This window comes from Botrytis fragariae, assembly GCF_013461495.1.
Source record: "Botrytis fragariae strain BVB16 chromosome Unknown tig00000000, whole genome shotgun sequence".
Lineage (NCBI taxonomy): Eukaryota > Fungi > Ascomycota > Leotiomycetes > Helotiales > Sclerotiniaceae > Botrytis > Botrytis fragariae.
The window spans coordinates 1,957,328-1,979,265 of record NW_023500986.1 but is presented as its reverse complement, the minus strand read 5'-3'; the positions used below and the strand labels follow the sequence as shown (position 1 = coordinate 1,979,265).

The 21,938-nt window shown below is 43.5% G+C and overlaps 5 protein-coding genes across 5 annotated transcripts; 3 read left to right on the top strand and 2 right to left on the bottom strand.

Annotated features, from left to right (window-relative positions):
• Window positions 1-488: 488 nt before the first annotated feature.
• On the top strand, window positions 489-928 carry Bfra_006828 (putative nadh dehydrogenase [ubiquinone] 1 beta subcomplex subunit; the record flags this gene model as incomplete). The annotated part of the gene is made up of 3 exons (XM_037337199.1): window positions 489-584; window positions 637-661; window positions 714-928. 3 exons carry the CDS (start codon window positions 489-491, stop codon window positions 752-754), a joined length of 162 nt encoding a protein of 53 aa, XP_037198565.1. The 3' UTR covers window positions 755-928.
• Window positions 929-944: 16 nt separating this feature from the next.
• Bfra_006827 (putative p-type atpase protein) lies at window positions 945-7,560 on the bottom strand (the record flags this gene model as incomplete). The annotated part of the gene is made up of 13 exons (XM_037337198.1): window positions 945-1,050; window positions 1,103-1,219; window positions 1,274-1,381; window positions 1,737-1,941; window positions 2,008-2,368; window positions 3,003-3,206; window positions 3,260-5,593; window positions 5,640-5,771; window positions 5,822-5,888; window positions 5,947-6,081; window positions 6,132-6,274; window positions 6,551-6,755; window positions 6,862-7,560. 13 exons carry the CDS (start codon window positions 7,558-7,560, stop codon window positions 970-972), a joined length of 4,791 nt encoding a protein of 1,596 aa, XP_037198564.1. The 3' UTR covers window positions 945-969.
• Window positions 7,561-8,029: 469 nt separating this feature from the next.
• On the top strand, window positions 8,030-9,590 carry Bfra_006826 (putative nucleosome assembly protein; the record flags this gene model as incomplete). Its single annotated transcript, XM_037337197.1, has 5 exons — window positions 8,030-8,070; window positions 8,142-8,221; window positions 8,283-8,987; window positions 9,040-9,359; window positions 9,408-9,590. 5 exons carry the CDS (start codon window positions 8,030-8,032, stop codon window positions 9,456-9,458), a joined length of 1,197 nt encoding a protein of 398 aa, XP_037198563.1. The 3' UTR covers window positions 9,459-9,590.
• A 3,455-nt stretch (window positions 9,591-13,045) lies between these two features.
• On the top strand, window positions 13,046-18,075 carry Bfra_006825 (putative myosin myo2 protein; the record flags this gene model as incomplete). The annotated part of the gene is made up of 6 exons (XM_037337196.1): window positions 13,046-13,180; window positions 13,270-13,402; window positions 13,457-13,646; window positions 13,694-17,552; window positions 17,604-17,892; window positions 17,942-18,075. The coding sequence occupies 6 exons, from the start codon at window positions 13,046-13,048 to the stop codon at window positions 18,073-18,075; spliced, it is 4,740 nt and encodes a 1,579-aa protein (XP_037198562.1).
• A 1,349-nt stretch (window positions 18,076-19,424) lies between these two features.
• Bfra_006824 (putative cytochrome p450 protein) lies at window positions 19,425-21,740 on the bottom strand (the record flags this gene model as incomplete). The annotated part of the gene is made up of 10 exons (XM_037337195.1): window positions 19,425-20,120; window positions 20,173-20,210; window positions 20,259-20,772; window positions 20,823-20,873; window positions 20,945-21,008; window positions 21,063-21,087; window positions 21,138-21,179; window positions 21,315-21,331; window positions 21,386-21,421; window positions 21,478-21,740. The coding sequence occupies 10 exons, from the start codon at window positions 21,738-21,740 to the stop codon at window positions 19,425-19,427; spliced, it is 1,746 nt and encodes a 581-aa protein (XP_037198561.1).
• Between the last annotated feature and the right edge of the window lie 198 nt (window positions 21,741-21,938).

The window sequence follows — 21,938 nt, the reverse complement described above, 5'->3', positions numbered from 1 at the left end:
AGTTTTCTTCGTAAAGAAATGACGTCTGTCTCGAGTGGTGTTCGATGAGAGGGTAGATAGTTAAAACTAAAGCTTCGATTTAGGGCTCGTGTTGCGAGGTTAAGATTGATCTTAACAGCATTGTTGCCTTTCCCGGTACAATAGGAAGCGGAAAGACAGTAGGAAAGAGATTGATTTTATTGAAGAAAATTTATAGTGCAGTACACAACAGAAAAAGTGAATTAAATACAAAGGTTCAAGGTTATCGGACGAGTACCCAGCTTTCTGTATTGTGGCCTTAAATTTCGGGCCATTGAATCACATTTAGCTCCCGGGCCGGATTTCAAAGTTGTGTATGAACGACTGGGACTCAATCTGCATATTGAACCCTCACTTCTGAAAGCAACACAAGCCAACGACCATCGTAAGTCATCCGTACGCCTGCTGTTAACTGCATGGAACTTGTTCTCTGCTATATTTGTATCTGGTACTAAACGCTTAGTAGCATTATGGCACAACCACCTCCAGGACCCGGAGGACTCTACAGAGCTCCACCTATATACAGATTCGCTGGTACAGCATTGGGAGCAAGCATGTGGTTCTTCGTATGTATTCTCATGCAACCTTCTCACTATTGTCATGCTAATTCGTATACAGTTGATGTACCGCGCGAAGAAAGATGGTACGGCCACTCTTTGAATCTAGTCAAAGCAACAGAAACTGACACAATTTAGGTCCTGCATTGTTGGGCTGGAAGCATCCTTGGGATCATTGAACGTCAGAATGAGAAAGTGGTACGGGGCAGTCAGGATGTATCCATGTGCTGCCAGGACCCAGACAATCAAGAGATACCATCCAAAGCAGACTCTGGAATCACAACACGGATAGTGGGCCAAGAACTGTACATATGGAAGGAAATATATCATTGGGCATTGGAGTTAAAATTAAGTCAATTATACGTAGTCTATCGGTTCTACAGTGTCTATGTTATTAGGCAGAGCTGGGCTTCTCAAACAAATAGTGGGATACACCCCATGTATCTCCGCCTTCATAAGCAAACAATTCGGCGCACTGTGATTGAGTTAGCAAAGAATATTTGAAGAAACAGAGGGAAGTAACTTACTGCTAGGTAAAAGATTTGCCAACGGTAGTACCACATTGCGGTATCTTTCTCGCCATATGTTTCTGTTAGGTGAGGCCAAATCTCCTGCTTACTAGCTACCATCTTCGATAGCCAATCCTACAATTGTTATCAGTATGGAAGACCAAAGTTTAAACTGAATGATGGACTCACTTCGCAAGTCTTTGCGTAATGCTGGCCATTCACCCACCATTGCCTCTCGAGTTTGAGGTCTTTCTGGAAGAATAACAACAAATCCGCTGAGGGCATGGTACCTCCAGACTACAACATCCATGAGTCAGTAACTGTCTTTGGAGGAAATCTTTTGAAGTACAACCAGAGCTCAAAAGTGCATCAGATATCAGAGGCGATGCAACGAGATTGCATCACACTCCCAGATTCCAAGATGTAATTCCAAGTCAAGAGAATTGATCCTACTTACGAAAAAGTGTGTGCTCATCCATCCTCCTCAAAGTCGTAAGGTGTAGTCTTGTGAGCAAAAATATGAACAAACAGTTTCCCCCCTGGCTTCAAGGCTCTTCCAACCTTTGACATTAGTAGTTCATAGTTCTTCATATGCTCAAAGAGCTTCGTCTAATTAGCCATTGTCTCGAACGAATTCTTGCATGTGATTTACCTCAATGGATACAACTCGGTCGAAACTCTCCTTTTCAAACTCATAATCGACGACATTACCAGTGATGACTGTCAAATTCTTGAGCCCTTTCTCCTTGGCTTTCTCATCAATGTATAGCTTCTGGGTTCTTGAGTTCGAGAACGCTGTGATCTTAGAATTTGGGAGAACTTCCGCAAAGTACAATGCTCCTGAACCCCAACCACACCTAAATTGCATTAGTTTATACCATCCCCTTTTGTAGACGTCGTGTCTAGAGCTCAGAAACACTCACCCAAGATCTAAGATGCTCATCCCGTCTTTTAATCCAGCCTTCTTCACATAAGTTCCCAACATTTCCACTTCCGCCTGACCCAATGTTTCACTTCCCTTAGGATACAAACAACAACTATACTTCATTCTCGGCCCCAAACAAGCAGCAAGAACACCAGTTCCAACCTCATAATGCTGTTCATTGGCAGCAGCCGTCTCAATAGCAATAGGACGACTTCGAAGAAGCTCTACGTAGTTCATTTTACGCTCGTAGGCCTCTTCCAATGAAGTACTCTTGATTAACTCAATTCGCTCACGCAATTGGCGACGAATACCGAGCCGGATTACAGCATTTGGGAGATATCCTCCATCGAGGATCCAGTCTGGGAAAATGTCAGTTGCCACTGTCATGCAAGATTTCAAGTAAGATGACGTAGGTAGATTTACCATAGTTCATGATTAGCAGTTCAAAGATGTCAAAGGTTGAAAAACCAGAAGATAGTTCCCGTGAATATTTCTGGGGATTAAGGGAACTAAAATACAATTTGTTTCTGGGAGTTCGGAATCTCTGTGTTTAGGAATGTTCAAAGCGCGAGTGGGTGCGCGGAAGAGTCCCCAGTTAATATCATCATCTAAAATATACTCCGGTACCCGTAGCTCCTGTTAGCTTTTATGCTAGTGCTTGTCCATTTAAGTTAACTTTTCGCCCTCCCTATGTATACGATTAAGTTTTCAACGATCGAGTATCGCTTAATAATTTGGTTGAAAATAATTATCCAAATAGATTCAAAGTGATTCGTGAAGATTCAACAGGAGTCTAGGTCTCATGCCAGGCTACCGTAAGATTCTTATAAACCATCTATTTTCCAGCTTGTGTACAAATATAATTACATTGTGTTGTGTGTTTGTTCATTAGCCGCAACCATTATTGCACTGAACTCAAGCGCATCTCCTCCAACACCAACTTGTATATCTTCCTCTGCTTAGGCTTCCGGCTGATTGACGTCTTCAAAATACCCAAATATTTTCCAAGTTTCGGTAGCAGATAATTTTCAGATGTCCATGCCAGCGAGATATATCCAATTCCTAGAAACAGGATAAAAACCTCAAAGTCCCAGCTCATTTCGGTGAGTTGCATAAAATTCGCCAACCATTGTGAAGGATCAAAGAGCATATACAATGAGAATAGTAATGCTACGACAATCGTGACGACAAAAGGCACTAAGGGATAATTAGTCATCAAGATAAGAGAAGAAAGAAGTGCAAACACTTACGATTATGTGCCATGGACTGACGGAAAGGCTTCCCCACACTGAGAACGATTCCAGAAAGAATATATTCGAAGCAAGATACCAAAAACAACGTAGTATTCTCGGAGTTTTCAATGTTAGATTCATCCTTGTTGAGGTGGGGAGGAATGAACCAAGGCTGTTGTCGCACTGCTTGAAATGCAATGGCCTGAATGAAGATGCAAATGGCAATTTGACCTAAGAGTGGCGTCAAGACCTTCCTTGATACAAGATTGGCTGTAGGGCGTTTCTGGCATAGAGTAGGGAAAGGTCCAGTCCATCCCATGAATATGGCGATAGGTAAAATTAGTATTAGATCAATAAAAAGAAATTGAAAGTCCCCGAGGTTTGATGCAGATGCGTATAAGAAGCTCACAGATGTGAATTGAATGGCTGAGTACAGACTCATGTATTTGAAACAGCTGAAGCTGGTCACTAGAGCTGCTCTACCCTCACGTATAACTTCAGGAACGCAGGTAATGTCGAATACTCGACTGGTGAATGGCGCAGCGACGGAGGCTTCTGCTTCAGACAACGAGATTCCGACATCTGCGGCTTTCAAAGCACCACAATCGTTCGCGCCATCGCCACAAAATCCGCAGCAGTAATCAATACTCTGTAGTTTCTCCACTAGCTCATGCTTCTCGTCGGGCGACATCCGCGCAAATACTTGACCACAGACCAACATTCTCTGTAGAACAACTGGAGGAGCGAAATCAACAACCCAGCGGAAGACATCTCCACTCACGGCTAAAGAATAATTCCTCAGGTTAGATATATCGTAAGGCAAAGACGCATCGCCCTCCACTGGCGGAGGAAGTGGAGTTAAAGTTTGATCGTCGAGTTTATAAATGCCATTGTCAATGCTCTCCCATGACAATCGAGCTTTGGGATCTAGCGAGTTCCCTTCTGCGAAATGGGGTACAAAACAATGTGCGGTCTTGTCGATAAGATTGCATTCTCGAGCGACACTGATGGCTGTCAAGATATTGTCACCCGTACACATAACCTTCCTAATACCAGCTTCAGTCAATTCGTCCAACACACCAGCTGTGCTCGGCTTGAGTTTGTTCTCGAAAATAATGAACCCAATAAAGTTCAGTTCCGATTCGGCGTCTTCGCGGCTCATCTTCTGCATCTTCACCCAGTTAAGCTTCTTGATATGTTTTGTGGCACAAGCAATGACACGAAAGCCTCTGTGGGTATAATACGCAAGAAGATCCTCAAAATCACTGGGAAAGCTTTCCGCTTTACAAATATCTTTCATACATTCAGGGGCACCCTTTACATAGATGTCACACCCTTGGGACCCAAAGTTCCGGGCGATTACACTGGCTCGGCGAAGCTGGGAGACAAATTCGAAGGATTTGAGAACGCCAAGTTCAATAGGAGAGTTGGTGGCATTGTTTTGATCGTCCAAATCGTATTCCATGCCTGCCGGGGGTCGTGCAATTGAAGGTGACAATCCTCCCGAATCCTCATCATCGGTATCGCCGGAATTGTGTTGGCCTTCCTCAAAAGACCAACCAGTGAAGTCAAACATTTTCAGATCCAGTGGGTCGCCCATGAGTTCGTCATCAACGACTCGAAGCGAATGACATGTTGCCATTGTGTAGAGTATGGCTTTGTGGATGTTGTAATCAACTGTCGGGTCACGTTCGTAAGCCGCCCCGGGTAGCAATGATGTTGCATCAGTGAGGATATCACTGAATCTATTTGCGGGCTGGTGTACAGCTCTAATACCAAGCACATCTAGACCATCCTCAGTCAATGTTCCAGTTTTGTCGAAACATACGATGTCGAGCTTTCCACCGACGTTCACTCTTTGAGGACTGATACAAAATATCTGCTTTTTTCTAAGGCGTCCCAGGGCAAAATTGGTTCCAATAGTAAGGGTGGCAGGCAAAGCTGGCGGAACTACAATTGTTATCAGATCCAGAGCTCTGACAACAATCAAGTGCCATGCCAACTTCAAATGGACAAAATTTATGAACGATGCAACAAATCCTAGCATTGCAATACCGCCCATGACAGATATGTACCGGAAGGAATCTCTGTAAAACTTGAATCCTGAAGGTTTTGGGAAGAGCATGGACCGAACCAATGCGCCTTTTGTGGTATTGAAGCCTGTTCTGACAGCCATAGCGAGCCCAACTGCCTCGCCATCGTTATCATCATGAGGACGGCGTGCCCTGATGATTTTAGTCCCACAGAACAAGAAATGTTTCGCGAGCTCCGGTGCTACGGATGAAGCAGATAAGTTGAGAAGTCGCAATGATTCATCAGTAGCAGGAACTTTAGAGACAGGAACGGACTCGCCTAAAAGAAGTCAGAATTTGTCACTTATGAGATTTGTAGACCTTACCAGTGAGCATGCTTTCATTGACAATGCAATCGCCAGCCAGTAACAGACTATCACAGGGGAATTGTCCTAGAGCAGGATCCGTAACCTCGTAAACATCTCCAGGAACAAGTTCACTTGATGGAACATAACGCCCTAAAAATGTTAGCTTGTGTTCGCGAGAAAAGAAAAACCGAGTGACTTACAGAAGGAATTGCGCAGTACACGAACGTCACATTCAAATTTTGAAATTTCTCTCAATCGTTTCATTGTCTTTGGTTGAATTGTTAGTGTGTATGATACGATCTGTCAGGTATGTATATGTACTCACCGATTTAGTCTCTAGAAGTGTAGTAGTAATGCTCACAGCGGATATGACGAAAATGCACGCAGCGTAGTAATAGTACTGATCCATTGACCATAGAATAAGACTGGCAACTTGGAAAACATAGAACGGGTGGAATGCCTAAGCTAATTAGTAGGGATTTCTTCCAGGTGGAGAGGATTGTAAAGTACCTCATCTACAAGAAGTTGAGGAACAGTCTTCTGTTTGATATCGATCATGTTATTTCCGAAAACTAGTTCTCTATTTTCCTTTTCCTCTCCACTGATTCCAGAACGAATGGATTTTACATCGGTCCATGCTGGATCCTTCCAGCCTATGAGCTATTAGTTAGTGTGGTTCAATTATGACGGTAAGTTCACACAGGCTACGAAATAGCCCACGAATTCCAATAGTTTGGACTGTGTTCCGACATTGAAGAAGCCTTGAATCTTGAACATTTAGGGAAGCTGAGTCTGCCCAACGCATTGGGATATCAAATTGTGATAAACAATCCTAGGTTCTCGTTCATTGAAACCCTTCAAATTGAGGGTTCCGTGGTTCCATGTGGACTATTGAAGCCCGTGGGGGAGTTAGATAGGGATAAACTCACTGTTACAAAGGACGAATCTATCCTTTAAAGGATTGAATGAGAATCGCATATAACGATAGTCAAGAATACGTAAGTTGTCCAAAATTGGGTCGTCGTCATAATCATAAGACATATATTTCTTTTCAGATAGCCCGAAGACTGTAGAAAGAGAGCGGCCATATTCCTTTGATTCGACATCTTGAACAACAAATTCTCCCCATTGGTTCTACGCACACAAATCAAGTCAGCACGCGTATTGTTGCAGTTTAAGGGGGCACACGGAGTCGCCTGGAAAAAAAAACTGGAATTTCGAGTATATGATTATTACTGACTTCAATGACGACCCAAGTACATTCTCTCAGCGGTGATGGAGTACCAATAATCCGAACTTGCCAGCGCGGCAACCATCGTAGCAAAAGATAACCAAGACCAAAGGAAAGTATACAGATGGCCAGGTAGAGCGCAAACCCAAAAGTACTTGTTCGAAACCCAGCGACTACTATGGTAAGGTCCTCTGTGATGATGTATAATTTTTGATTCGTTCGATGACCTTGTCCAAGATTGCTCCCATCTGTTCTTGCACTGTCACTGCGTAATAATCGATCGTGCACGGAATTTCTGGATTCTATGGTTGACGTCCTTCTCATGGCCAACCCGGCAGCTTCTAGGTCCGAATCTTCCTCTTGAAATTGAGTGTCGTCTTCCTCATCTATTATAGCGCTATCGTCTTCGTCCTCGGTACTTCGTAAAAGCTCATCGTCCTCGTTCTCTTGATAATAGGTAAAACTTGCAGTAGAATCTGCTCGTGACCGTCGATGTGCGAAGGATGCAATGCTAGAGGGAACCGATTCAGAAACAGCACCCGAAAACATCTCATCATGTGCCATCTCGACATCATCCATGAAACTTGTAGTAGACACATTGGAATCTCTTCTGTAAAGCCCATGGCGACTTGTTCCCCTATAATTTGCGATCGAGCTACTTCGTCGAGGCCGGTGGCCTGCAGTAGCAGAACCATTGGACTCTGCCATATTGAATTGACGAAAAAATGAAGCTTTTGAGCCGAAAACCAAATAATTATGAAGGTGAAATATACATTATCGGTGAATGGCCAGAATGTTGGCGGCCAACCTAGAAGCTTAGAAAAGTTATAATTTTGTAGCGCGGCGCGATTCAACAAGCAGTACTAGGAAAGTCTTACTTGATACCCAGTAATCACTAGACTAGTAAAATAGTTCGGGCGTATTTTGCCTGGTTATTGGTCATCTCAACCTCAGGTTCATCATTTTCGCCCCGCCTTATCGGTTATTTCAGAAGTCGTGGTAGCCCGCAATCACAATCTAAACAAATCTTGGACGCTAAGATCCAACAACTTCTCAACCTCCACCTCAAGAACTTTTCTTCTCAAGAACATCGCCACGAGACAAAATCTCTTACACCCCAAGAGATACCTTCCCTTCTTTTATCAACCTACTCAAATAATTTAAAAGAATCGAAAAGATGTCGGACATTCCAAAGAAAAACAACCCCCAAACCGCTCCGTAAGTTTCAAAATAGACATTCCAAATACTTCAAAAAATTCCATATACAATATTGACGTTTTAATTTTCAGCACTCCTCAAAATACCCCAATGAACAACGCTCCTATTTCATCGCATGCTCAGCAACCTGGTGTTGGCACGATTAAGGAAGGTACGTTGTTACTCCGTCCTACACCGAGTTTTTAAGCCAATGACTGACATCCATCTTGCAGAGGAGTTCGACCGCGCTACAGCAGCCTCCATTTTCGCACAAAACCCAAAACTTGTCGAAATGATTCAAGGAAAGCTTGGCTCCCTTGTAGGCCGTTCATCTGGTTACGTCGAATCCCTCCCTACACCCGTCCGTCGTCGCGTTGCCGGCCTCAAGGGCGTTCAGAAAGAACATTCGAAATTAGAGGCCGAATTTCAAGAAGAGGTATTGGAGCTTGAGAAGAAGTACTTCGCCAAGTTCACTCCTCTTTACCAGAAGAGAGCTAAGATCGTCAACGGTGAAGTTGAGCCTACCGAAGAGGAGATTAAGTCGGGTGAGGAGGACGACGAAGAGCACGACGCAGAACAAGCCGAAAAGGTCGATGAGTCCGCCGAGAAGATTTCCGGTATCCCAGAATTCTGGCTGTCCGCCATGAAGAACCAGGTTTCGCTTGCCGAGATGATCACAGATAGAGATGAGGCCGCCCTCAAGGACTTGACCGATATCCAAATGGAATACCTTGACAAACCTGGTTTCCGCTTGATTTTCCAATTTGCCGACAACGAGTTCTTCACTAACAAGACAATCACCAAGACTTACTTCTATCAAAACGAGAGTGGTTACGGTGGAGACTTCATCTATGACCATGCTGAAGGTGACAAGATCAACTGGAAGGAAGGCAAGGATTTGACTGTCCGAGTTGAGAGCAAGAAGCAACGCAACAAGAGTAAGTTTTTTGCAACTTTGTCATGCTTGAATTCTACTAATTATCACTTCAGACACAAAGCAAACCCGTGTCGTTAAGAAGACAGTCCCAACAGAGTCCTTCTTCAACTTCTTCTCCCCACCTAAGGCACCTACCGACGAGGACGATGATGACTTGGCTTCGGATATCGAGGAGCGCCTTGAGCTTGATTACCAGTTGGGTGAGGATATTAAGGAGAAGCTTATTCCACGTGCAATCGATTGGTTCACTGGTGAGGCTCTTCAATTCGAGGAATTGGATGACGATTTGGAGGAAGGCGATTTTGAGGATGAAGACGATGAGGAAGACATGAGTGAAGACCGTGATGATGATGAAGATGAGTCGGATGAGGACGTAAGTTATTAGATGCCCATTTTATCTACATGAACTAACTGGGATTAGGATGATGCTGCGAAGCCCAAGCAAGAGGCTGCTGAGTGTAAGCAGAGTTAGATGAAATTTTGAGGGTTACCGACATTTTCACTCCCTGACTACCTTTCTAAAGGAACGACGTTCTTGGCCTAAGAGTACCTCCGAAGTGCTTTTGGCACACAAAGTCGTTCAGGAAGCATAGTCCGCAATTGCATAGGTGTTTTTCCCAAACTGCATTTTTGATCCGGTATTTTACTCGCTTCTATTAGAATAGCCTAATTGCTTAAGAAGCTTACATCCCTTCCATATTTTTGATCTCTATTTTCCACTGGTAATCCCCATGGAATATGTAGATTTCTTCTTAGGAAAAGTCAAATGACAATCACGATTCCATTCAAGTTCATATTAGTTTCTGTATTTGTGAGAAGAATAAACAGAATGAGGTTGTTAAGGCAACGTTCTGCATACTTAGCATACACATCATGTCGTTCATTTGAAATCTGTTGAACATGTGAATCGGTACCTACTAGGTAGGCAGTTCTCATCAATTTGAATAGTTTTACCCCGCGTCAACAAAACAAATGGAAAATGAAATTTTTTGCAGGGTTCTCTTCCCAGACTTCAGCCTTTTGAGTGAAAAAAAATATATATAGGTGGATTACGCCCCGCGCAAAATGATTTATAATGTAATATTCTCCCAGGTTCTGATTTCCATTCTTTCTGAAAGGTTATTCCTTTGAACATTGATTGTCAATCTAGGAGTCAAGCACCATAAGTAGAGATATCAAACTCCTCATATTAAAAGCTTTTCAACACGTACACATTCTTTAGCATCATCTAACTTGGATTGCTCAATCAAGTGATCCTTCAGGCCCAATGCGAGGGATCTCATTTGGTGTGCAATTTACATATTTTATACATAGAATACTAGATTTCGACAATCTATATACCTAGGTATACATGGGATTCTGTCTACATTCAAAGGTTTTCTTTCTTGGAGAGATATCTTGCAAGCTACCCTCATATTTCAAATGCCCTGATTATAACTTTATCTATGACACATTCACCCAAGCGTGCAAACGAATTTTATCGAAACAATTAAACCCCGAATTCCTTTGAGGATTGATCTCTTATGAAAGTTTATCTTAGACCACTTGACTATCATCAAACACCCCCCCTCTGTTCCCTAGGGACGGACTTGTCATACACACTGCTTACCTGCCCACGCTATGATACTATTTAAACTTTTAATTCTCTGAATTAGAATGAAACAATTGGATTGTTGAAGGGCCTCGCCAGTGGTCAATTCCAGTCTGTTTTTTCTCCTATGGATAGCCATGGCCACATCGAGACAACGGACAACAGTTGGACCTTCTTATTAACAAGTCAGTGCCAAGTTCTCTACATGTTGGTAGCCTGTCTCCGAGTATTCACAAAGCATGTTTGTGATTACACTTCTCATTACTGCTGCTCGAATTCCGGCCAGTCTTCGAATTTGGCAAATCCTGGGGCGGCGCCATCTACTATGAAAACTTACGTATCCCGGACTCATCCAGGCTCTGAACGACTTCACTGCTGGTACTCTAGAGGGATGAAAACTGATCATTCATTGTGGCAACAAGTTTTATTTCTAGCATGGGAAAAGTTTGCGTTTCAAACTTGTACTAACCAACAGATAATCCCCTATCACTCAAACCATTTGTGGATATCTAACTACAGCTAGGCACAAACACACTACAGATTGACTCACTGCTGAATTTCAACGAAGGGTAATCAGCCTTCAGCACCAAATGGGGCTCGTTAGTGGCTATTTACAACGAGTTTTCGTGTCGATGTCCAGCTCATGTGATTGATGCTCGAAGACTCTGGCAACTGCGTCCAACACCAGGAATTTTCCCTGTGAGACTACGAGGCGGCGAGAAATCTCTTCGTGGCTGGCTGAGAAACATGATTGAACATCAAGCCCTCAACGGTCTCTACCCTTCCAACCGCATCAGATGAACCATTCCTTACCTGTTTCATCTATACAGTGCACGCGAATGCTACATCAGATAGCCTCATATCATCCACTGTTCTCAATTTAATTGAGTAAATTGATACTCCTTCTGCAAAAGGACATTTATATACTCGGCACAGGTTCCTCAACTATGATTTGGAACGCAGAAGATTCTTAAAGAGTACGGTGCAAGATATATGAAGAAGTTGAAGGCGGCAAATGAGAAATGCGATCCATCTGGGCTCTTTCAGACCGTGGTGCCTGGTGTATCCAAGACTTCTCATATGGCACATTAATGGACCTTGAAGATTATGATACTCCCTAATACTGCGCCGGAGTCTATTAGATTCTCTGCCGAAATTTGAGATTTGGGAAATGGTAGCTGGAATCGCGAACTATGATTTTGTCTTTTAGCCCCTATGCATTCATTCAGCCAAGTTTTCGAAACTCCTCACAGAGCTCAAAGACGTTTCTTACTCTAACGTTGCATCTAGGTCGAAAACTCCTTACTGTGTTAAGCTTTCAAACTTATTACAATGAATCAGTTTGATCTTCGACAATCGATAATGCAGGGTTAGGTTCCAAGATTTCTAGAAAACTTTATTGGTAGGCTAAGCCCTACACTATATTTCCACGCGAAAGATATTATACCTGGACTAGAATTTAGCCTTTCTACCAGGTATCTATAGTAGCATCATCACAAAAACTCATGATTTAGACAAGTAAATCTCAAACAGATGGTCGAGTATTACTGACTTCTGCTTGAATGACTAGGCAACCTTTCATAAAACTCTATGCTGGGTCTCCCCAACTATAGTTCCCCAACTTTAAGCAGGGAGATAATTTGACATGACCAATGTGGGTTGAACGATGGGCAACAATGGTGAAATAGAGAATACCGACTTCATGCATACATTTGTAGACACCTATATGGTAGATAACTTGAAACTTACAGGATACAGCAGCTGTATCTGTATTTGGTTCGAGTGCTTATTTGTTACTGTGGATTGAATTTACACGTTACCATTTTGAAGTGAATCGAAGCGGTGAGATACCGATGGGTTAGCAGGAACACTCATTATTATTTTGTATTGCATGATTCGTCAAATAGAAAAGAAATGTTGATATTGTTGGATTCACCCGACTGCATGAAAAGGGAATAGACTCAATTTTAATTTGGATAATATAATGCTTGTAGTATCAAGAAAGGAGGAAAGAACATCAAGACTTCCTACTCTGTACAGCACGCTCGCTCTCTTCAGACCTGCTCTTTTCTGGAGTCCCATCATACCCTTTGCCTTTGTCCCACATTCACGAAAATAGGGGTCACCGGGAATCTGGTGTACTTTATGACTAAAGTATTTTAGCGTCGCCAAGACATATCCCTGTTGACGACTGAGCTCGCGACAAGCATCCTAAATCCCAAATACCGTGGCTCTCAACTCCTTACCATCTTCGAATGCATCTTGTACTTATTTTACAAAGAAAAAGAAGACAAGTCATTTGTGGTGGCATATCTTCAACACCTATCTCGCTACTTACTTGAACAACACCATTACAATTCGGGTGGTTCATTTCATGCAGACCGATACTGGAAGAACCACGTCCCCATTATTATCATATTTGAAGCAGTTCGAGGGCAGGCAGGTTCTCGATAATCAACACCGCCATCATGGCGCATAATTATGAGATTGGTACGAAGGCATGGCAGCCGGATACTACTGAAGGATGGGTTGCTTCGGAATTGGTCTCGAAAACATTGAATGGAGACAAGTACACACTTGTCTTTCAACTCGAAAATGGAGAGGTCTGTTATCCTACAACTGGAGAAGAACCTCATATACTCGTTTCTCTCCTCCCCGCCCGAATTGTGCTGACCTTCATCTCTCACGACAGACCAAGTCTATAGAAGCCACAGAAGAAGCGTTGACACAAGCAAATAATGCCTCACTACCCCCTCTCATGAATCCAACGATGCTCGAAGCTAGTGATGATCTAACGAATCTTTCCCATCTTAACGAGCCTGCTGGTAGGTCATCAAATACAAAATTTCTCGGTTTCTTAAACTGACTATGCGGTATAGTCTTACAGGCTATTCGATTACGATACTTGCAGAAAGAAATATACACATACAGTGGTATTGTGCTGATAGCAACGAATCCCTTTGCACGAGTTGATTCTTTATACGTTCCTGGCATGGTACAGGTGTATGCGGGCAGGCAAAGAGCTACTCAAGCTCCGCATTTATTTGCCATCGCCGAAGAAGCGTTTGCGTATGTAGCTGTTATTCAATCCCCGGTGACTTGCTAACAATTTGTAGGGACATGTTACGGAGTCAAAAGAATCAGACAATAGTGGTATCAGGAGAATCTGGAGCCGGAAAGACTGTCAGTGCCAAATACATTATGCGATATTTTGCTACCAGAGAATCCCCAGATCAGCCAGGGACAAGGACGAAACGGGGTACAGAGCAAATGAGTGAAACTGAAGAACGAATTTTGGCCACGAATCCTATTATGGAAGCTTTCGGTAACGCCAAGACCACACGTAATGACAATTCTTCTCGATTTGGAAAATATATTGAGATTATGTTCGACGATAAGACGAACATCATTGGAGCAAAAATCCGGACCTACTTGCTAGAGCGTTCGAGATTAGTGTTCCAACCACTCAAAGAGCGAAATTACCACGTTTTTTATCAGTTAGTAGCAGGAGCATCGGAAAGCGAGGCAAGGGAACTCGACTTGAAGCCCGTAGAGCAGTTTGATTACCTTAACCAAGGAAGTTCGCCAACTATCGACGGTGTTGATGATAAAGCAGAATTCGAAGCGCTTAAGGGATCTTTGGCAACAATTGGAGTGGATGCTGGTCAGCAAGCGGATATCTTCAAATTGCTTGCAGCATTGCTGCATTTGGGAGACGTAAAGATCACAGCCTCGAGAACGGACTCTGTCTTGGCTCCTAACGAGCCTGCATTGTTAAAGGCGACAGCGTTACTTGGCGTGGATCCTGTCGAGTTCGCAAAGTGGACTGTGAAGAAACAGTTGATCACTAGAGGCGAGAAGATTACTTCAAACTTGACCCAACAACAAGCCATTGTTGTGCGAGACTCGGTTGCGAAGTTCATCTACTCAAGTATGTTCGATTGGCTCGTAGATAGTATCAACCATGCCCTTGCCACCGATGAAGTCCTAGCCCGTGTGAGGACTTTCATTGGTGTGTTGGATATTTATGGTTTCGAGCATTTTGCCAAGAACTCTTTCGAACAATTTTGTATCAATTACGCAAATGAGAAGCTCCAACAGGAGTTCAATGCTCACGTGTTCAAGCTCGAACAAGAGGAATATCTCAGGGAGGAGATTGACTGGACATTTATCGACTTTTCGGACAATCAACCTTGTATTGATCTGATTGAGGGAAAGCTTGGTGTATTGTCACTCCTTGACGAAGAATCCAGGTTGCCTATGGGCTCAGACGAGCAATTTGTCACGAAGCTGCATCATAATTTCGCCGCCGACAAGAACAAATTCTACAAAAAGCCTCGCTTCGGGAAATCGTCATTCACAGTTTGCCATTATGCTATCGATGTCACTTATGAGTCGGACGGCTTTATTGACAAGAATCGTGACACTGTTCCTGATGAGCATATGGCAGTTTTGAGAGCCTCCTCGAACAAATTCTTGGGCACAGTTTTGGATGCTGCCTCTGCTGTGAGGGAAAAGGATACTGCCTCGGCAACAACCTCGGCTGCAACAAAGCCTACACCTGGTAGACGCATTGGTGTTGCTGTCAATCGCAAACCTACCCTGGGTGGCATTTTCAAGTCATCTCTTATTGAGCTTATGAGCACTATCAACGGTACCGATGTTCACTACATTCGCTGTATCAAGCCCAACGAGGCTAAGGAGTCATGGGTATTCGAGGGTCCTATGGTTTTGAGTCAATTGCGAGCTTGTGGTGTGCTTGAGACGGTCCGCATCAGTTGTGCGGGATATCCTACACGTTGGACGTATGAGGAGTTTGCTTTAAGATACTACATGTTGACACCATCATCAGCGTGGACATCAGAAATCCGTGATATGGCCAACAAAATTCTTACCAAAGCACTCGGTGCTAGCAGTGGAGGAGGATTGGACAAGTATCAACTTGGTCTGACAAAGATCTTTTTCCGCGCAGGAATGTTGGCCTTTTTGGAGAACTTGCGAACAACCCGACTTAACGATTGTGCAATTATGATACAAAAGAATCTGAAAGCGAAGTACTATCGACGCAAGTATCTTGATGCTAGGGGTGCGATCCTTACTTTCCAATCGGCGGTCCGAGGTCACCTGGCTCGTAAGAACGCTCAGGAGAATCGTAAGGTTAAAGCTGCCACAACCATCCAAAGAGTTTGGCGTGGTCAGAAACAGCGCAAGAAGTTCCTGGCAATTCGCAACAATGTTATTCTCGCTCAAGCTGCTGCCAAGGGATTCTTGCGCAGAAAGGAAATCATGGAGACTAGAGTTGGAAATGCTGCTATGATCATCCAACGATCGTGGCGATCGAGGCAGTCACTCAAGAAGTGGAGAGATTACAGGAAAAAGATTGTCATTGTCCAAAGTCTTTGGAGAGGTAAAACTGCACGTCGTGGGTACAAGAAGATCCGTGAAGAAGCAAGAGATCTCAAGCAAATTTCCTACAAATTGGAAAACAAGGTCGTCGAACTTACTCAGTCTGTCGGCACGATGAAGAGAGAGAACAAGACTTTAGTGACTCAAGTGGAGAACTACGAAAACCAGATCAAGTCATGGAAGAACAGACACAATGCGTTGGAGGCTCGGGTAAAGGAGTTGCAAACTGAAGCTAACCAAGCCGGAATAACTGCCGCACGTCTCGCTGTTATGGAGGAAGAAATGACGAAACTTCAAACCAACTTCGATGAGTCAGCTGTCAATATCAAGCGTCTGCAAGAAGAAGAGAAAGAGCTGAGAGAGTCTCTCAGAATATCAAACTTGGAGCTCGAGAAGGCGAAGGAGGAGGGCACCTTGCACGAATCCGAGAAGATCACTCTCAGACAACAACTTGTTGACTTACAAGATCAACTTGACCTGGCAAAGCGTGCAGGCCCAATTCTACCACCGAACGGTGAGATTATGAATGGTGCTGCTGCTGCGCAACAAAATGGCCTCATCAACTTGGTTTCTTCGAAGAAACCAAAACGCAGAAGTGCAGGAGCTGAGCCACGCGAGCTAGATCGCTTCAGTGCAGCATACAACCCAAGGCCAGTATCTATGGCTGTCACAAGCAACAATCTCCATCAACAAACACTCTCTGGCTCCACATTCCAGCCCAGTGTTGACACCATTGAGTTCGAACTCGAGAATCTTTTGGCCGATGAGGAGGGCTTGAATGAAGAAGTTACAATTGGGTTGATCAAGAACCTTAAAATTCCAGCCGCTTCATCTACTCCACCACCAACAGACAAGGAAGTCCTTTTCCCATCTTACTTGATCAACCTTGTCACATCAGAGATGTGGAACAATGGGTTCGTTAAGGAATCGGAAAGGTTTCTTGCTAATGTCATGCAATCTATTCAACATGAAGTCATGCAACATGACGGTGATGAGGCTGTCAACCCTGGTGCTTTTTGGTTGTCTAATGTTCACGAGATGCTCTCTTTCGTCTTCTTGGCTGAAGACTGGTATGAAGCTCAGAAGTCAGACAATTTCGAGTATGACCGTCTCCTTGATATTGTCAAGCATGATCTCGAAAGCTTAGAGTTCAACATTTATCACACTTGGATGAAGGTACTGAAGAAGAAGTTGCAGAAGATGATTATTCCGGCTATCATCGAATCGCAATCACTTCCAGGTTTCGTCACCAATGAAAGCAACAGATTCTTGGGTAAATTGCTTCAGACAAATTCAGCACCTGCCTTCAGCATGGACAACTTGCTTAGCTTGCTCAACAACGTTTTCAAAGCTATGAAGGCATACTATTTGGAGGACTCAATCATAACCCAAACAGTCACTGAATTGCTCAGGTTGGTTGGTGTCACCGCATTCAATGATCTTTTGATGAGAAGAAACTTTTTGTCGTGGAAGCGGGGACTCCAAATTAACTACAATATTACAAGAATCGAGGAATGGTGTAAGAGTCATGACATGCCAGAGGGAACTTTGCAGCTAGAGCACTTGATGGTGAGTAACATTGTGTGTTTTTAATAAGACCACATGCTAACATGTTTACAGCAAGCAACCAAGCTCCTCCAATTGAAAAAGGCCACTCTTAACGATATCGAGATTATTCAGGATATCTGCTGGATGCTCTCACCTAATCAAATCCAGAAGTTACTTAACCAATATCTCGTCGCTGATTACGAACAGCCCATCAACGGAGAAATTATGAAAGCTGTCGCGTCTCGCGTAACAGAAAAGAGCGACGTATTGCTCTTAGCTGCCGTTGATATGGATGATAGTGGGCCATATGAGATCGCCGAACCTCGTGTCATTACAGCCCTAGAAACATACACACCTTCATGTAATTATCCCCCCACATTTGTAGAAATTCATCGCTAACAAGGACTCAGGGCTCCAAACTCCAAGGCTAAAGCGTCTAGCAGAGATAGTTTCTCAGCAAGCCATGCAACAACAGGAAAAAATGGAATATACTCAGGATGATATTGCCGAGCAATCAGACAACGAGGAGGCGAACAGTGCTTGATTGCGGGAACAATTACAGTCCCGTTATCCAATGCAAAACTTCTTACCTTCTTCTGTACCATTTTCACACGCTCGAAATTAAGGTCTCTTCTGCCATGGCCTGGAGAGCCTTTTGTATATGGCATTTGGGATCCTTCCAGCATTTGCACAATCTTGGGGTAGCATGAAATCTTGATTGTTAGCGTATATTTTTATATCTTTGGAGGCGAGAGGGGGGATCAAAAGATTTTTTCTTCTTTTGTAGATTTGATAGCACGAGATTTTTCCGAAGTGCAATCGTGTACAATCTCACAATTAGGCGTTGGAAGTTACTTTAATACTCTTTTGCTTTTTCACTTGCGATTTTTCAGACACATCTTTCGGTTCTCTTTTTTCGGCTTCGTCTTTTAGGGATATGATATGGGAACAAGATAAGACAAACTGAGATGATTGATATTAGATGATGATATGAAAAGATAAGATGAGATGAAGATCACTAGAAGAAAGCTTTTTTCACGAAAAAGAATAGGAATGAGTGGGTTATTACTTTATTCATGTGGTTTTGGGGCGATTTTATAGAAATGTGAAATGAGATGATTGAGATGATCAAAATTTAACGAGAAAACAGACAGCCAGATGCGATCTAGAATGTGTTTTGTAGATTGTGTGCTTGTGTGATAGAATTACTTTGTCGACATATCCTTCAGTCCACCGGTGGTCTCGTAAATTATTTGGGCTTAGCGGTAGTAGTGTGTACTCCTGTGATCACTCATAGCTTGGTTTCTTCTTCTTCCTCTCGTCACTTCATGTCCGCATCGCCGTCGCCGTCATTTTATATCATGCCACGTCATTCTCCTTCCCCTTGGTAATCGCATTACCATCTTAGCACCCTGTCTATAAAGTATAGAGGGCGTGTACTCCCGAGCTTTGAGTCTTTCTTCTTTTCCACTCTGCCTCCTTTTTGGCTTCGTATCCATTCGGGATTCAGGGGGAAATAATGATTGGGCTTTGGTAGAACTGTGTCACTTGACTATTGAACGATATCTTGATGTTTGTTGTAGCGGGAGCTTCCGCTAGTCTAATCGGTTGATTCTCGTTTCTACTTGTAGGGGAGTGAAGGGGGTGAGTGGTCTTTCGTCATTGGGATGGGAATGATATCTTGAAGGCTGACTGAACGAGAAGACTTGGATGAAAGCTGATAATTGATGGTTACTGTCTCAGCAGCGGGTTTACATTCAATGTTATTGATCACAATCCAACACGTAGTCGTCCATCGCTGTATTCAAATTGAAATTCTCGTCGCTATCTTCCGCGATACCCTTCCTCTATCATTCTCAATCACAAGCTAAAACCCTCCAACTCACTTTCAAATCAAACATCTCTCCTCTTGATCCTAACCCTCGTTTCTTTATCCGGCAAACACACCGCACTAGTTTTTACCATCTTAGGAATCGTCCATTTACCCTTCTTCTCCCCTTTCTTCGCAACGGGTCCAATGTCCCAATACATAAGGATCCCAGCCACGAAAGCCAGACATTCTCGCTCAGCATATACGCGTCCTTTGCACATACTGGGTCCGCCACCATAGGGTCGGATAGTTTGAGGGTCGACGGATGTTTTGCCAGTTTCATCGGTGACGAGGAAACGCTCGGGGTTGAATTCAGTGGGGGAGGGGAAGTATGAGGGGTCGCGCATGTGGAGATCGTGGGGGAGGGTTACATATTCGTTTTTGTGGAGCATGTAGGTAGTTTTGTCAGTGTCTTTGCCAGATGATGCATCGGTGAGGGTGATGTCGTTTTCCAGTTTTCGGAGAGATATAGGTTGGGAAGATAATCGTGAGGCTTCTAGATAGGTGGATTTGAAAAGGGGACACTTCTTGGATAGGTCTTCGTGGGATAGGTGGATGCGCGGAGCTTCTGAGATGGAGCCGATTTTCTCGCCAGGGGTGACAGTTGCATAGGGGGAGATTTCGGCACGGATCTTGTCGGCAAGCCCAGGGGTGGAGAGGATGTAAAGGAGGTGCCAGTAGACGACGAGGGTAGAGTTCACTGTGAGAGCCCAGATAATCTAATACTAATGTTAGATATTGACTTGAGAGGCGGAAGAAATGCTAACTTACAGAAACATCTCCGCGCTCATTCGGCTTTAGGCCATGTTCTACCATAATGTCAGTTGTTATAAGGATAAAGTTCTCTGTAATCTTACTTCTAAACAGTTCATGTCTTTTTAGGATGAAGTCGCTAACGTCGTCTAAATCACCCCATGAAGAGTCCATTGGCTTCCCATCTACTGAAGCATCAAGAGCCTCTTGAAATTTTATCATACTTTGCTGAATTTGGGAGCGAGAATAATGAGCTCTAGCAACAGCAGGCCAAGGAGTGAACCATGGAAGGCCCATAACGAAATACATCATACCACGATCCATCTCATAAATATCATGCAGGACATGTGGATTGTTATCCAGAAATTCACGTCCGAAAAGAGATGGTACGGAAGCGTGCCCAAGTATATCTCGTACCAAGGCCATAAGATCAACCTCCATTTCGTTGTTTGAAATGTACTCCGCATTGGCCCATTTCTCCCACATATGTTGATCTATCTCACTGTCCATGAATGAAATCATCTGTGGAATTAGCCTCTCAAGGTTGCGTAGGGTTTTGTCCAACATGCTACTGAGATATGGTTCTTTCATGAGATAAGTGAAAATGGATGTGTATTCCTTGTGACAATATTTAGCTTGGTGTAGTAATCAGATTGAAGCAGTCTTACCTCCCAATTGTCCATATATACTTTCTCTGCCTTTTTGGGTAGTCCAAAAAACTAAAATATTTGTTAGCAACATAAGCTATGCCAACTCATTAGTTTCAATTTTGTGGCAGTGAAGTACCTACCTTTGTTGACAGATCCAACGCAACAGGTTTAAATGCAACATCTGATTCCTTTTTCTGTAGTACTCTGATATAATTTTAGTCATCGCGGATATGAATATGCCCTCGCTCATATACTTACGCCTTTACCAAGTTTGGATTTGAGACTATATTGATCAGTCTTTATGTAGCTGCTCGGGAAATGCAAGCGACTTACTGATGTTATGGGTAGAGCCTCCGAGATTAAGCGCAAATATACCTAGCTCAATATGTCAGTACCTATGTAACGTTTAAAGATTGCATTGCAATGCCCTCAATCATAAATGCTGAGGGTCCAAAAGCCTCCAAACATTAAAAAAATCCCGCTTCGGGAAACGTTTTGGGCCGAACTCACCATGGGCACTTTGGTCTCTATACACTCGTCAGCATCTATTTCATACAGCCAGAATCCAGGATTCTAAGTACCTTAATTCGCTAGTCAACTTCTCTCCATTCGTCAAACTATCCTTTCATCAGTCTCGAAACTCCACTACCCCTATATGGCACGTGAGACGTACAATGCAACCATATGTCCCAACCCTGGCACCCAATAAGCCGGCATCCAAACCGATTTTCCATCCTTCCCCTTTTGCTTTTCCGACGGCCTCTCGCTCAGTAGTCTAGTTGCTACAATCAGAAGTGCCGGTGCTAAAGCGATACTAAGAACAATAGGCAACGGCACCGAACGAATAATTGTGAGGGCATTTGTAATCAACCCTCCAGATTTCGAGGTGTCAATGGCATCGGTGGAATTCGTGAGAGGCTGATAGAAATCATCCATGATGGAGGATAACTTATTGTTGAGAAAGAAGATGAATCGGGTAATTAATCATTACTTTACCTAGTAGCTAGGATTTTTCGGTGTGGTTGTTAGAGTCTATCGATGCCGCCAACAGTTTTGGTGGATATGGTGTGGTGCTGGGATTGCACGATCCATATTCGCCAATGCAGCTGCACTACTTTTTGACCGGATGAGTCG